This window comes from Lupinus angustifolius, chromosome LG09, assembly GCF_001865875.1.
Source record: "Lupinus angustifolius cultivar Tanjil chromosome LG09, LupAngTanjil_v1.0, whole genome shotgun sequence".
Lineage (NCBI taxonomy): Eukaryota > Viridiplantae > Streptophyta > Magnoliopsida > Fabales > Fabaceae > Lupinus > Lupinus angustifolius.
The window spans coordinates 8,773,378-8,788,402 of NC_032017.1; the positions used below are offsets into that span (position 1 = coordinate 8,773,378).

Genomic DNA, 15,025 nt, shown 5'->3' on the forward strand with positions numbered 1-15,025 from the left:
TACATCATTTATGTCTGAGTAAGAAAATCTCTTAACTTTAATTTAGAAGCCTACAATGATGTTGATTAAGCTGAAAATTATGATGATTACATATCTACCTCAACATACAATGACTAAACTCGAGTGGTGATCCAACATGTATTATCTCTTGTGTTTTTTTGGTTTGTTTATCTTATATTTCACTTCACTTGTAACAACCTTAGCTTCAAGTTGCTCATTATATTTATTGTACTTATACTTTCTATTATCAATAGAAGATTGTTAAAAGTAGTAGTATTTCGAAAATCTGGTAAGTTGGTTAGTTCCTAGCTTACTATAAATAGAAATGGTAATACTTGATCAAGTAATGAATATAATTGAATTCCATTTTCTGCATAAACTCCTCTCTATTACTCTCACTGAAGTTGCACATTTTCTTTCTTCTTCCCACTGTCTTTTCTTTCTTTCTTCTTCACACAGACATCTTCCACTTTTCTGTTTTGCATTTGTGTTCCAACAAACTTGGTATCAAGAGCTAGGTTGAAGAAAGCAAGAACACAAGAAACTTGAATCAGAATGGGACACAACAGTGGGAATTTCCCAGCAAACTTACCAATTCTTGATGGCAAGAATTGAAACAAATGGAGAGTACAAATGAAGGCGTTGATGGGGTACCAAGAGGTTGATGAAATAGTTGAGCAGGGCTTCCAACCACTCAGTGAAGGAGGAACAAAAGAACAAAGAAGAATGCACAAAGAAAACAAGAAGAAGGATTGCAAGGCAATGTTCCTGTTGCACCAATGTGTGGATGAAGCACATTTTGAAAAGATTTCTGGTGCAGAGAATTCAAAAGAAGCTTGGCTAATCCTTGAAGCTTGCAACCAGGGGGTAAAACAGCTGAAGAAGGTACAATTGCAAACACTTAGACGCCAATATGAATTAATGCATATGGAATCCAATGAGAGAGTAGCACAATTCTTCAACAAAGTGATCACATATACTAATGCAATGAAGGCATGTGGTGAGAAAATTAGTGACCAATCTATAATTGAAAAAATCCTAAGAACACTTACCCCAAGGTTTGATCACATTGTTGTGGAAATTGAGGAATCCAAGAAGATTGAAGAGATGAAGGTTCAGGATCTACAAGGATCCCTTGAAGCGCACGAGCAGAGACTCATTGAAAGATCTAATGGGAGACCAGTTGATCAAGCACTGCAAGCTCAATTCACAGATAAAAGGAGCTTGAATGAGAGGAATGGATTTCGAAGCAGAGGTGCAAGAAGAGAGTTCAGAGGAGGAAATCACAAGAACTTCCAACAGAGGGATCATGACAAAACTGGTCATGGTACACAAGATTCAGAAAGAAGAGGTACCTTAAGCCAATGGAGGGGTGGAAGAAGATCAGTTGATATAAAAAAATTAAGGTGCTTCAACTGCAACAGAACTTGACACTTCTCAAATGAATGCAGAATCTCTCTTGGATCAAACAATGATGGAGGCAAGTCACACACAGAAGCTCATATGGTCAAAGAAGAAACAACAACTGAAATTGAAGAACAACCACTACTGCTCATGATGATCACAAACCAAGTAAACAAGAACAGTGATGTGTGGTACATAGACTCAGAGTGTTTAAGCCACATGACAGGATATAGAGAATGGCTAGTAAACTTTGATGAAAGGAAGAAGAACAATGTTAGATTTCCTGACAACAGAATGATCCAAGCTGAAGGCACCGGTGATGTACTAATAAACAGAAAAGATGGTAAGCATGCTATGATAACAGATGTGCTCTATGTGCCAAACATGAAGAGCAACCTGATCAGCATGGGACAATTGCTTGAAAGGGGCTTCTCTATGGGCCTAATTTATGGATCACTAGAAGTCTATGATCATAAGAAGTAGTTGGTAATGAGAGCATCAATGGCTCCAAACAGAACATTTCAGATAAGCTTAGCAACTATTGAATCTCAATGCTTGTCTGCTCTATCCTTAGCAGAAAATTCATGGCTATGGCACATGAGGTATGGACATCTAAACTTCAGAGACTTGAGTAGATTGAACTCACAAAACATGGTTGCAGGGTTACCTCTAATCCAACATCCTGAGAAGATGTGTGATAAGCAAACAACCAAGGTCTTCATTCAGCAAATATACACCATCAAGAGCCAATGAACTTCTGCATGTGGTGTACTCTGATGTGTGTGGAACTCTTGACACACCATCATTGGGAGGGAGCAGATACTTCATCACATTTGTGGATGAGCTAAGCAGAAGGATTTGGTTGTTCTTGATGAAAAACAAAAATGAGACATTCTCAATGTTCAAACTATTCAAGGCTCAAGCAGAAAAACAATCAGGAAAGAGCCTAAAAATCCTAAGGACAGATGGTGGAGGTGAGTTCAAATCAGGAGAATTTGGCAAATTCTGCAGTGAACAAGGCATTATGCATGAGGTGACTGCCCCTACACACCCCAACATAATGGGATTGTAGAAAGAAGAAACAGAACCATAATGAATATGGTTAGAAGCATGTTGAGAAGCAAAGAACTCTCAAATGAATTTTAGGGAGAGGCAGCCTCAACAGCTGCATACATACTCAACAGATGCCCAACTATTAAGTGCCAAATTGTAGTAAAATTGTATATGATTTGTGGGGAACTTAGTATGCATTTATGTTATAATTGTGAACAATTCCTGATAACTTAGTTAATCTTGCTCTGTTTAGGAATTTATTGTGTTTTTGTTGTTTTAGGTTAATAAATAAAGAAAAGAGGAGAAAAAGAAGAAGATTGAAGATTCTGAACACTGCAAGCCTCGCCCAAGCGAGGAAAGGGTCGCTCAAGCGATAAATAGGAGAAAAAGCACCAAAATACCCGATGCCCTTCGCTCAAGCGAAGTATCCTCGCCCAAGCGAAGGATACTCGCCCAAGCGAGGAACTGGGCGACAAATCACCATTGCTTTTGTTTGCTTCTGTTTGATCCTCGCCCAAGCGAGGTGCTCAGGTCTGGGAGTCTCTTGGCCCCTCGCCCAAGCGAGAATCTCTAGCTTGGGCGAGAGCATGGAAGTTGGAATTAGAAGTAGCTGTTTCAGAATTCAGAAAGGCGGATTCATTCATTCTAAAGAAAAACTCTACACAAAACTCAGGGGAGAAACACTGGGAAGGACGATTGAAGTCGTGGGAACGATTTTATATCTACTTTCTTGTATAATTTCATGAGTGGACACTGTATAGCGAGGATGAGTGATTGATACTTACCTGTTGGGATTCGAAATGTAATCTTCTAACCTTTTGTACTCCTGGATTCAATTTTAATGCATATGTTATTTGATTTTGGGAAGTTTATCCCGTTTTATTAATTGATTTTAATTAGCTACTAAAATCTTGTTCATAGGTTCAAGTTAAATTGGGAAGTTAAATTTGATATCGGATCTGGATTATCTTCCTTCGTGTATCATTGTCTCAGGAATGGATAATGATGCATGAATTGCTTTTACATTCACTTAATGCTAGATAATTGGTCAAATATTTAAGGAATTGGTATTTGAGCAATTATCTAAGGATTTTACATTTAAGGAATTGGTGTAAATGATTTATAGAAAAATTTGCATCAAAATCAGTAACTTCATAAGTGTTTAGAATTGAATCTGGATGTCAAATGGGAAAGAATGATGAGTTTCGATCCCAACTCTTTTAACTTAGTGAAATCTTTTATTACAACTCAGTAGTTTACAAAACAAAACCAAACTCACTTACTTGATTTAGTTGCTCAATTTACTCGTATTAGAATTAGTGTGAATACACTCTGCTCCCAGAGGACGATAACCCGGTACTTTACCGGATTTTATTACTTGTACGATACGGTGCGCTTGCCGTTACAAATTATCTTAACAATTTTTGGCGCCGTTGCCGGGGAGCAATGAGCGATTTACATTAGTTCTATATAGAGTTTATTGAGTCTTGTACATAGTTCGTCTTTAATTTTGTGTAGTATAATTAACCCTTGTGCTAACCTTTGCTGTAGTCTGCTTATTTATGCTTTTACGAGGTAAATCTACAGAAGAGCAACTACAATACAATCCAGAGATTGAGAAGTCTGCTAAGAGTAACCGGAAGAAAGCAAAAGAGAAGAGACAACAAGGTACTCAAGAAGCACAGTGTAGTTCTGAACCAGCTACAAGTTTAGAACCTCAGTTGGATAAGATGGAGAATGTTCATAATGCCAATATGAACAACCCATGACCTAACCCTCCGAGGAGGACGTTATGTGACTATGCAATGTAACAAGGTCCTATGCACTATTCTAGCATTGTGATTCCACACACCGCAAGGACAGTGGAAATCAAGCCGGCATACCTGAATCTCGTCAGTGCCCACCAATTTACGGGAAAGGATTATGAAGATCCATATGCTCACCTTGACAGTTTTTATGAGCTGGTGGCTACGATGGGATATTCAGAAACTGAGAGGGAAGCTACATATATGATGATGTTTACATTTTCTCTGGTTGGTGAAGCTAGGGAATGGCTCAAATCTCACCCTACCCAAAGCTTAACCAACTGGAGCGATTTGGAAAGCAAGTTCTTGACCCGATTTTTCCCTCCGGCGAGGTATGTGCAGGTCAAGTTTGAAATCTCTACATTCACACAAGGTGTCGAGGAAGCTTTTTATGAGTCTTGGGAGCGTTTCCAGTTGCTGCTGAGGAAATGCCCCAATCATGGGCTCGAGGATATTGATCAACTCAACATCTTTTGTAATGGGTTGAAACCATAGACTAAGATGATACTAGATGTCGCAGCTGGTGGCACTATGATGTCAGTAGATGCTGAGCAAGCCACAAGAATTATCACTGCATTATCTGCTACAGATAGGCAAGCTCAGCATAACAAAAGAACAGTACAGAAGAGAGGAGTATTAGATTTGAGTACTTCTGATGCCATTCTGGCTCAGAACAAGATTCTGACTCAACAGATTGAGGCACTAACCAAGCAAATGTCTAAGTTGCCTCAACAGCTTAATGTGGTTCAGACTCCTCCGGTCCATCAACGAATGCTATGTTGCGAGTTTTGTGGTGGTGATCATGTCACTGGTTATTGTTCTATGCCTATCAACAGACCAGAAGAGGAAGTTCAGTATGTCAATAATCCACCTCGTCAGGGTAATTTCCCTAACAACCCTCCGTTCAACAATCAGTTCTCACAGGGTTGGAGGGGAAACCAGAATCAGAATCAGATTTTTGGGTGGAGACAAGAAGCTGGGCCATCTAATAGACAACCACCATATCAATCATCATATCAACAAGGTCAACATCCACCAATGAATGAGAGGCAAACAAAGCTGGAAGAGACATTAGAAAAATTCATGCAAGTCTCTATCTCCAATCAGAAAAATACCTATGCATCTATCAGGAATTTGGAGACTCAAGTGGGCCAGTTGGCCACGCAAATGGCAGAGCAGAACTCAGATAGACATCAATTCTCCGCCAACACTCAGACCAACCCGAAAGAACACTGTAAATCTATTACCACCAAAAGTGGTAAAGTCATTGGTAAGGGTATTGGCGAGAACTTAGTTGTTGAGGAAGACGTGCTGAAAGAAACTGAAGTTGAGCTATCAGAGAAGGTAACCGGAGATGCACACAAGGGTGGTTTGGTACAAGATGAGGAAGGGATTACTACTGAAGATCTTATTAAGGAGAACAGTGATAAGAGAATGGGTGACCTACCTCAACTGAAGGATCTCCCTTATCCAAAGAGACATCCCAAGAAAGACAAAGAGCGACAATATGCTAGGTTCTTGGATTTATTCAAGAATCTCCATATCAACATTCCTTTTATGGAGGCAATGGAACAAATGCATGTCTATGCTAAATTCATGAAGGATTTGTTGACAAAGAAAAGAAAGTTGTCAGAAGAGACAGTGACCTTAGAAGCTGGGTGCAGTGCAATAATTCAGAAGTCTCTACCTGAGAAAACTAAAGATCCGGGCAGCTTCACTATTCCGGTCACTATTGGTGAACTATCGGTGGGAAAGGCGCTGCTTGATCTGGGTGCTAGCATTAATCTTATGCCCCTTTCTATGCTGAAGAGGATTGGGGATTTAGAGATCAAGCCTACCAGAATGACCTTGCAACTTGCGGATCGATCTGTCAAGTATCCATATGGAGTTGCAGAGGATGTTTTGGTGAAGATAGATGGGTTAGTCTTTCCCGTAGACTTTGTTATCATGGATATTGAGGAGGACAAGGAAGTTCCTCTTATTTTGGGCAGACCCTTTATGAAAACTGCAAGGGTCATTATTGATATTGATGATGGAAAGTTGAAGGTGAGAGTGGAAGACCAATAGGTCAATTTCAATGTATTTGAAGCTATGCAACATCCAAGGGATAAGCACCACTGCTTTCGGGTGGATGTCATTGAGGACTTATTCATGCTTGATGACATTCACTTGCATAGAAGTAGTCCCTTGGAGAAGGTGTTGAGGGGAAATCTAGACGGGAGCAGTATGGAGGAGGATAAATTGATCAAAGCATGTTTGGCAGAGTTGGATGCACCCATCAAGGTTGCATCTAATCAGAATCATATTGAGGAGCTGGGTAAAGAGAAGATATCTGATGTTCCAAAGATGGAGCTAAAACTACTTCTTTCACATTTGAAGTATGTATTTCTAGAAGACAGAGGGTAGAAACCGGTAATCATCAGTAGTACCCTATCATGTGATGAAGAACAACAAGTGATTCGGGTGCTGAAGAAACATATAGGGGCGATAGGGTGGACACTGGCTGATTTACATGGAATCAGTCCATCCTATTGCATGCATAAGATTCATATGGAAGAGGATTACAAACCGATGCACAACCTCAGAGGCGTCTTAATCCCACTATGAAGGAAGTGGTGAAAAAGGAAGTGATGAAACTATTAGATGCTGGGATGATTTATCCCATATCTGATAGCAAGTGGGTGAGTCCGGTTCAGGTGGTCCCAAAGAAAGGGGGTATGACTGTGGTTAGGAACGAAAAGGATGAACTGATTCCAACCAGAACAATCACTGGATGGCGTATGTGCATTGACTATCAGAAACTGAACCTGGCTACTAGGAAAGATCATTTCCCTCTGCCATTCATGGATTAGATGATTGAGAGATTGGCTGGAGAAGCATTTTAATGCTTCTTGGATGGATACTCAGGCTATAATCAGATCACGGTGGATCCTCAAGATCAAGAAAATACAGCTTTCACATGTCCTTTTGGTGTCTTCGCATACAGGAAGATGCCATTTGGACTGTGCAATGCACCAGCAACATTCCAAACGTGCATGTTAGCTATTTTTTCTGATCTTGTGGAGCAGTGCATTGAAGTTTTCATGGATGACTTCTCGGTCTTCGGGTCGTCATTTGAGAGTTGTTTAGCAAACTTGGACATTGTTCTACAACAATGTGTAGAGACAAATCTAGTACTAAATTGGGAGACACAAGATCTCTTCCCGGGGCATCGAAGTTGACAAGGCAAAGATCGAGGTTATAAAGGACCTCCCACCACCACTTAATGTCAAGGGAATTCAGAGTTTCCTTGGACATGCAGGTTTCTACAAAAGGTTTATTAAAGATTTTTCAAAAATTGTTAAACCACTCAGTAATCTTCTTAATAAATATACTGTTTTTCATTTTGATGCTGAGTGTGCAAAAGCTTTTGAAACCTTAAAAGAAAAACTGATTTCTGCTCCTGTTATAGTAGCGCCCGATTGGCATCTCGATTTTGAACTCATGTGTGATGCTAGTGATTATGATGTTGGGGCGGTACTAGGACAACGAAAATCTAAAGTTTTCCATGCTATACACTATGCTAGTAAGGTATTGAATGAGGCACAAATTAACTATGCCACCACCGAAAAGGAACTAGTAGCCATAGTATATGCATTGGAAAAATTTAGATCATACTTGATTGGTTCTAAAGTGATAATTTATACTGACGATGCTGCTATTAAATATTTGCTAACCAAATCGGATTCCAAGCCGAGATTGCTGCGTTGGGTGTTATTATTGCAGGAATTCGACTTGGTGATCAAGGACAAAAAAGGAAGTGAAAATTGTGTAGCTGATCACCTTTCGCGGTTGGTAAATCAAGAGGTCACAGTGCGGGAATCAGAGGTGGTGGAGGAGTTCCCAGATGAGAAGCTCCTCTTGATTCAGGAAAGGTCGTGGTTTGCTGACATGGCCAATTTTAAGGCTGCAGGGGTCATTCCTGAAGAGTTGACCTGGCATCAAAAGAGGAAGTTCTTGCGAGATTCCCGTCAATATGTATAGGACGACCCTCATCTTTTTAAGACTGGGTCGGATGGACTATTGAGGCGGTGTGTATCTGCAGAAGAGGCCAAGAGCATCCTATGGCATTGTCACAGTTCACCATATGGAGGACACTTCAATGGAGAGAGGACAACTGCAAAAGTCCTCCAAGTTGGTTTCTACTGGCCTTCTGTTTTTAAAGATGCACATCAATATGCTCAGCAGTGTGACAACTGCCAGAGATCAAGCGGGATCTCCAAGAAGAACGAGATGCCCTTGACTAACATCCAAGAGATGGAAGTGTTTGATTGCTGGGGAATAGACTTCATGGGACCATTTCCACCATCATGCTCACATGTATATATTTTAGTGGCGGTGGATTATGTGTCTAAATGGGTAGAAGCGGTAGCTGCACCGAAGGATGATGCCAAAACCGTAGTGAAGTTCCTGAAAAGAAATATATTCAGTCGGTTTGGCACACATCAGGTTCTAATTAGTGACGGAGTATCCCATTTCTGCAACTCTCAACTAGAGAAGGTCCTTCAGCATTATGGAGTCTGGCACAAGGTGGCATCTCCTTACCATCCGCAGACCAATGGCAAAGCGGAGGTATCTAATAGAGAGATCAAGAGAATACTCGAGAAAAATGTGTCAACCACAAGAAAGGATTGGTCTCTCAAGTTGGATGATGCACTCTGGGCTTACCGCACCGCTTAAAGCCCCCACTAGACTATCCCCGTTTCAGCTGGTGTATGGGAAGGCTTGTCATTTGCCTGTTGAGCTTGAGCACAAGGCATTGTAGGCCCTAAAGTTCTTCAATCTGGATGCAAAGGTAGCAAGTGATCATAGGAAGTTGCAACTTCAACAATTGGAAGAGATGAGACTCAATGCTTATAAGTCTTCCAAATTGTATAAGGAAAAGATCAAGTTGTATCATGACCGGAAGATCAGAAAAAAAGACTTCCGGGTAGGTCAAACTGTCTTGTTGTTCAATTCCCGGATGAAACTCTTTCCGGGAAAGTTGAAATCCAAATGGTCCGGACCTTTCCTAATCAAGCAAATCAAATCACACGGTGCGATCGAGCTCCAAGATCCAGCCTCGCTGCGAAGTTGGATAGTTAATGGTCAACGACTGAAACCTTATTTGGGTGGTGACGTCGATAGGCTCACCACAGTCATCAACTTATCTGAAGCGTAATGAAACAAGCGTCAAGCTAGTGACGTTAAAGAAGCGCTACCTGGAAGGCAATCTAGTTCACTTTTCATTTTAACTTTCGTTGTAGTGCATATTTAGGTGTGTCTTAAAAAAAAGTCAGAAAAAAAGTCTTCTCGCCCAGGCGAGAGAGTTCCAGGGGCTACTGCTTCAGGCTCGCCCATGCGCGAATTCCTCGCCCAGGCGACAACCCAAAAGTCCAAATTCTCATTGGCTCGCCCAAGCGAGAGTTCCTCGCCCGGGCGAGAGTGCACGAATTCAGTTTACAAATAAGGGGTTTAGGGTTCAAACCCTTCATTCTCCCTTTGAAATTTCAGAGCATCGGAGACGAAAATCTCCCCCACAAGCTTCCAAATCAGCTTTATTGTGCACATACTGCTTTCACCTTCCTACTCAATATTCATCATTATCAATGTAAGTGCATTTTCACTTATTTCACATCACTTCACTCACATTTCACTTCACTCAGAATGCATGTAGTTCCCCATTGCGTCTATGTTGCATTCCATCATTTTGGTACATTAGGGTGTTCGAATGTTTGCTTATCATAACATATTTGCATAGTGTAAGGTTTGCAATGCCATTAGTGTATCAAACTGGAACCCAGGGTTCTAAGTTCAAATGTTAACATGCAAAGCAAATTGGTATACTCATGTGTTGATTGAGCTGAGTAATGTAAATGTGGTGGTTCAATGGACTTCCATATGTTGTTGTTAATGTTTTTATCTCTCATTGTGTGGTTTGCTATGTTACAGGAGGAGGAAGAATGTGGCCAAGAAGGACCCCCCTCCCCCAAAGAAAGCTAAAGGAGCCTCCAGCTCCCAGGCATCACAACCGTTCGACAAAACAAAATTCAAGAAAAAGGGTAAGGAGGATCGATACATCGTCCTCCTCAATTGGGCATTCATACTAGAACGGCAAGTTCTATTGGAAGATGGGGAACTCCCTCTGTTCATGGACATTTTGGATGAATTGCGATGGTGGACACTGGCCACCCCATATGACATGTTTGATCCAAATGTCGTCCGGGAGTTTTATGCAAATGTTTATCCATTGGAGGAGGGGGGAGAGGCGTTTGCTTACCAATCCTGGGTGCGCGGAAAAACTATATTATTCGACAGGGACACCATCCATGCCTTGTTGGATGCACCAAGAGGCCCAACAACTTATGACTGGTTGGATGAGACTTCCAATTGTTTCAAGGATACAACATTCACCCTGGACCAAATAGTGCATCTCTTATGTGTCCCAGGCCGCTCTTTCAACACTAACTATGATGGCCAACCCCTCAGAATTTACAGGAAACATATGACTTTGTTGGCCCAGCTGTGGATGATGTTCTTAGTGCACAATGTCATCCCCAACAGTCATGTCTCTTCTCTGCCGTTGCATGACTGCTATCTTGTCTATGCACTCATGATAGGCAAGAAGGTTGATGTGGCCGCCATTATTGCTCGCGAAATTTTCAAAACCGATGTGCGAGCAGGCAAAAAGGGCACCCTGGGTTTCTCGTCTTTGATCACGGAGCTCTGTGCTCAACGGGGGGTCGAAGTGAACAGAACTGAGAAAATCAAGCCTCTTATCACTTTGCATTACATTGCTCAGAACTTCAAGGAGGAACCTACCCAACATCAGAGCCCAGGATCTCATCCGCCAGCACCACCACCTCCAACTGCACCACTCCGTCCTCCATCACCTGCCATACCTTCTTCAGTACCACATGCTGCGCTCTCCATTGAGGAACACCTTCATCGTTTGAGCCTATAGAATGAGCATCTGGCTCTTCAGAATGAGATGCTACGACAAGGTCAAGTGTTCCAACAACAAGGACTGTTCTCTGCTTTTCAGTTCTTGAGTTCGGGGAACCAATTTTGGGGTTCCACAGACACTTTCACTCAACAATTTTCTTGGCCTGGGGTCATGCCTAACTTTTTGGAGGGGCAGGAGCTTCGGGATATGCTGGAGCTGATGATGATAATACTGGCGAGGCGGAGGATAATGATAGAGATGGAGATGGAGATAATAATGATGATGTTGATTTTATGGCCTTATGAGCATCAAGCTGGCCGAGAAAAAACTTGTTAAGATAATTTGTAACAGCTTGAAAATGTAGTTCCTAAGGAAGCATGGTCAGGAATTAAACCAACAGCGAGACACATGAAAATATTTGGCTCAATCTACTATAGACACATACCAGACCAAAGGAGAACAAAGCTGGATGATAAAGGTGAAGCAATGATCTTCCTTGGCTACAACAACACAGGATCCTATAAGTTGTATAGCCCTGAAACCAAGCAAGTGGTGTTTAGCAGGGATGTTCAGTTTGATGAAGCAAGGCCAGTTAATGAGCTAAACAAGAACACTGACCCTTTGGCAAAACTACACATAGAATGGGAGAATGATGATGAGACATCTGAACTGAGAAGAGAAACGCCTGCATACAATCAGCAAGCAAACACTAGAGCAACAAGGACAAGGAATCCTCCTTCTTGGCTATCAGATTATGTGCTAAACTCAGATAACTTGGTGAGTCGGGAAGGTGAGGTTGTTCAATACATGGCATTGTATGCTGATACTGAACCAATCAGTTATGAAGAGGCAGTAAATAGTAGCACTTGGAGAGCATCCATGCTTGAAGAAATCAAGTCCATAGAGAAGAATGCTACTTGGGAATTGGCAGAATTACCACCTAAGAAGAAGTCAATCACAGTCAAGTGGATCTTCAAAGTGAAACTAAAACCAGATGGCACTATAGCTAAACACAAAGCAAGGCTAGTTGCCAAAGGTTTTATGCAAAAGGAAGGAATAGACTTCTCAGAGGTGTTTGCACTAGTGGCAAGATTGGAAACCATAAGACTCATTCTTGCAATAGTTAGCTGGAACAGATGGAGTCTTTGGCAATTGGATGTTAGATCTGCATTCTTGAATGGCCCTTTGGAGGAATTAGTTTATGTATCTCAGCCACTAGGCTTCATCAGCAAAGAAAATGAGAATAAAGTGCTCAAGCTAAAGAAAGCACTTTATGGCTTAAGGCAAGCCCCAAGGGTATGGAACAAAAGGATTGAGAGATTCTTGTCTAGCTATGGTTTTCAGAAGTGTGAAGTCGAGTAAGTGTTTACATCAAGTCACTGAACCAGAATTGTGATGCCTTGTTCATATGCTTGTATGTGGATGACTTGTTAATCATAAGAAGTAATCAATAGGGAATTGAAGAAGTAAAAAGGAGTCTCAAAGGTGAGTTTGAAATGACTGACTTAGGAAGACTAGCATACTTCCTTGGCTTGGAATTTCAGCACACTAAAAATGGCTTATTCATGCATCAAAAGAAGTATGTTCTATAGATCCTTACAAAATTCAACATGCTCAACTGCAATTCCTCTGAAACCCTTGCTGAAATGCACCTCAAACTAAACAAGGGTGAGCATGAAGAAGCTGTAAATGCACCATTGTTCAGACAAATGGTTGGCAGCTTGAGATACATCTGCCATACAAGACCAGAGATTTGCTATAGTGTTGGACTAATCAGCAGGTTTATGTGTGATCCAAGGCATTCCCATATGTTGGCAGCAAAGAGAATTTTGAGATACCTGAAAGGAACTCTTACTTTTGGCATCAACTTCCCTCATCAAAGTGACAAGATTAGCTCAAAACTCTTGGCCTACTCTGACTCAGATTGGTGTGGGGACTTGATGGACAGAAAAAGCACCATGGGATACATATTTATGGTAGCAGGTGCTCCAGTGTCATGGTGCTCTCAAAAGCAAAAGGTTGTGGCACTATCAACTTGTGAAGCTGAGTATCTGTGCCACTGCTTGCCAAGCAATATGGCTCTCTGCTCTGCTAATGGAACTAAACATTGACATTGAAGACAAGATGGAGTTGCTGATAGACAACAAGTCAACAATTGATTTGGCAAGGAATCTGGTCTCACATGGAAGAAGTAAACACATTGAGACAAGGTATCACTACCTTAGACAGCAAGTTGCAGAGGGAAAATTGAAGCTCTCTCACTGCAAAAGTGAGCTTCAATTAGCTGATATTATGACCAGGCCTCTCAAGATAGAGAGATTTAAGGAACTAAGAAGGAAGATAAGTGTACAAAAGGCTGAGATTGGTTGAATTGTACTGCTATTTTTGTTGTTGTTATTGCTGAAGTTTTCGAATTATGGGGGTGTTAAAAGTAGTAGTATTTCGAAAATCTGTTAAGTTGGTTAGTTCCTAGCTTACTATAAATAGCAATGATAATACTTAATCAAGTAATGAATATAATTGAATTCCCTTTTCTACATAAACTCCTCTCTATTACTCTCACTGAAGTTGCCCACTTTCTTTCTTCTTCCCACTTTCTTTTCTTTCTTTCTTCTTCACACAAACATCTTCCACTTTTCTGTTTTGCATTTGTGTTCCAACAAAGATGAGCATTTTCAGTATTCCAAAACCTCTTTAAACATTACATTTGATATATATATTTAATGTTAATCCTAATTTATAGGAGAATTGTTATCTTTATCTAATCTACCTAATATTGGAAGTTCACACCATCAAAGCATGGTGGCACATTTTGAATGATACAACAAATATTAATTAGAAAATATTTACACCCATGCAATATGCAATAAGAATGTATAATTTTTTTTACATTTTTACTACATCATTCAACATTCAAATTTGATCATCATTTACTCATAAATAAAAATAATATGAGTGATCTATTAATTATGTATAAAATTTTACTTTAATAATGCATATATATTACACTTAGATATTAATTGTTGCTCTCCAAATAATATACTAAGAAGATATAAGAGTTTATGATACTTTGGATCATAGAAACAGAATAAAGTAGTACATGTAAACTTAACATAGACTACTGTGTCATGATCAATAATCTCAGACTTTTCACCAGTTCATCTGTTGTCATATTGTATTCATCACCCATCTGCAGTATTCATAAGATTACAAACTCATAAGTTTTTACTAATTACTCTTCTAATTTTGAATATTATCATGTAGGTAATTAAGTTTGTAAAAATACATTTAAATGTAAAATTACATTAATCTCATATGAGGTTTGACTTAATTAAATTCAAATGTTACACTCATCTTTACCAAAATTTATTTATATACAATAAGATGCATGTAATTTATAATTTGTTGTGTAAATTCTAATAAATAATGCTAAATAATACCTTAGTGAAATAAATGCTTGATTGTTGTTTGCCATATTAAAGAGTACCCTAGGGGTGTGGTTTGCAAATAATTTATAGAAACTTTTGATTAGAAGTTATGATTTTTGATAGACTAGAATATTTGCTAGAATATTCTTGTAATTATATCTGTATCTTTTCCATTCATAGAATAAGCAATACCTTCCTAATCTATTTTAAGTAAATCATTGATGTATAGTTAATAGGTTTCTATATTGGTCATGCATAATCATTGTATATATACGGTTCCAGATTAATGGAAAAGGACAGGAAGACAATTACTTTCATGGTATCACGAGACCTAGGTTGCAATCCTTAGACTCTCCACACTCTCTTATTCT

At 40.0% G+C, this 15,025-nt stretch overlaps 3 protein-coding genes across 4 annotated transcripts in view; 2 read left to right on the plus strand and 1 right to left on the minus strand.

Moving 5' to 3' along the window:
- On the plus strand, positions 646–1,887 carry LOC109356227. The gene is made up of 2 exons (XM_019599558.1): positions 646–1,406; positions 1,452–1,887. The coding sequence occupies exons 1-2, from the start codon at positions 646–648 to the stop codon at positions 1,885–1,887; spliced, it is 1,197 nt and encodes a 398-aa protein (XP_019455103.1).
- LOC109356228 lies at positions 4,764–6,329 on the plus strand. Its single transcript, XM_019599559.1, has one exon. The coding sequence runs from the start codon at positions 4,764–4,766 to the stop codon at positions 6,327–6,329; it is 1,566 nt and encodes a 521-aa protein (XP_019455104.1).
- LOC109355824 (transcription factor NAI1-like) overlaps positions 14,212–15,025 on the minus strand; it is a 4,331-nt gene continuing 3,517 nt past the window's right edge. For both annotated transcript variants that reach the window (XM_019599058.1, XM_019599057.1), the window contains exon 4: positions 14,212–14,416. In XM_019599058.1, coding sequence (XP_019454603.1) covers positions 14,345–14,416 — 72 coding nt within the window. In that variant the 3' untranslated portion in view covers positions 14,212–14,344. The remainder of the gene's footprint in view (positions 14,417–15,025) is intronic.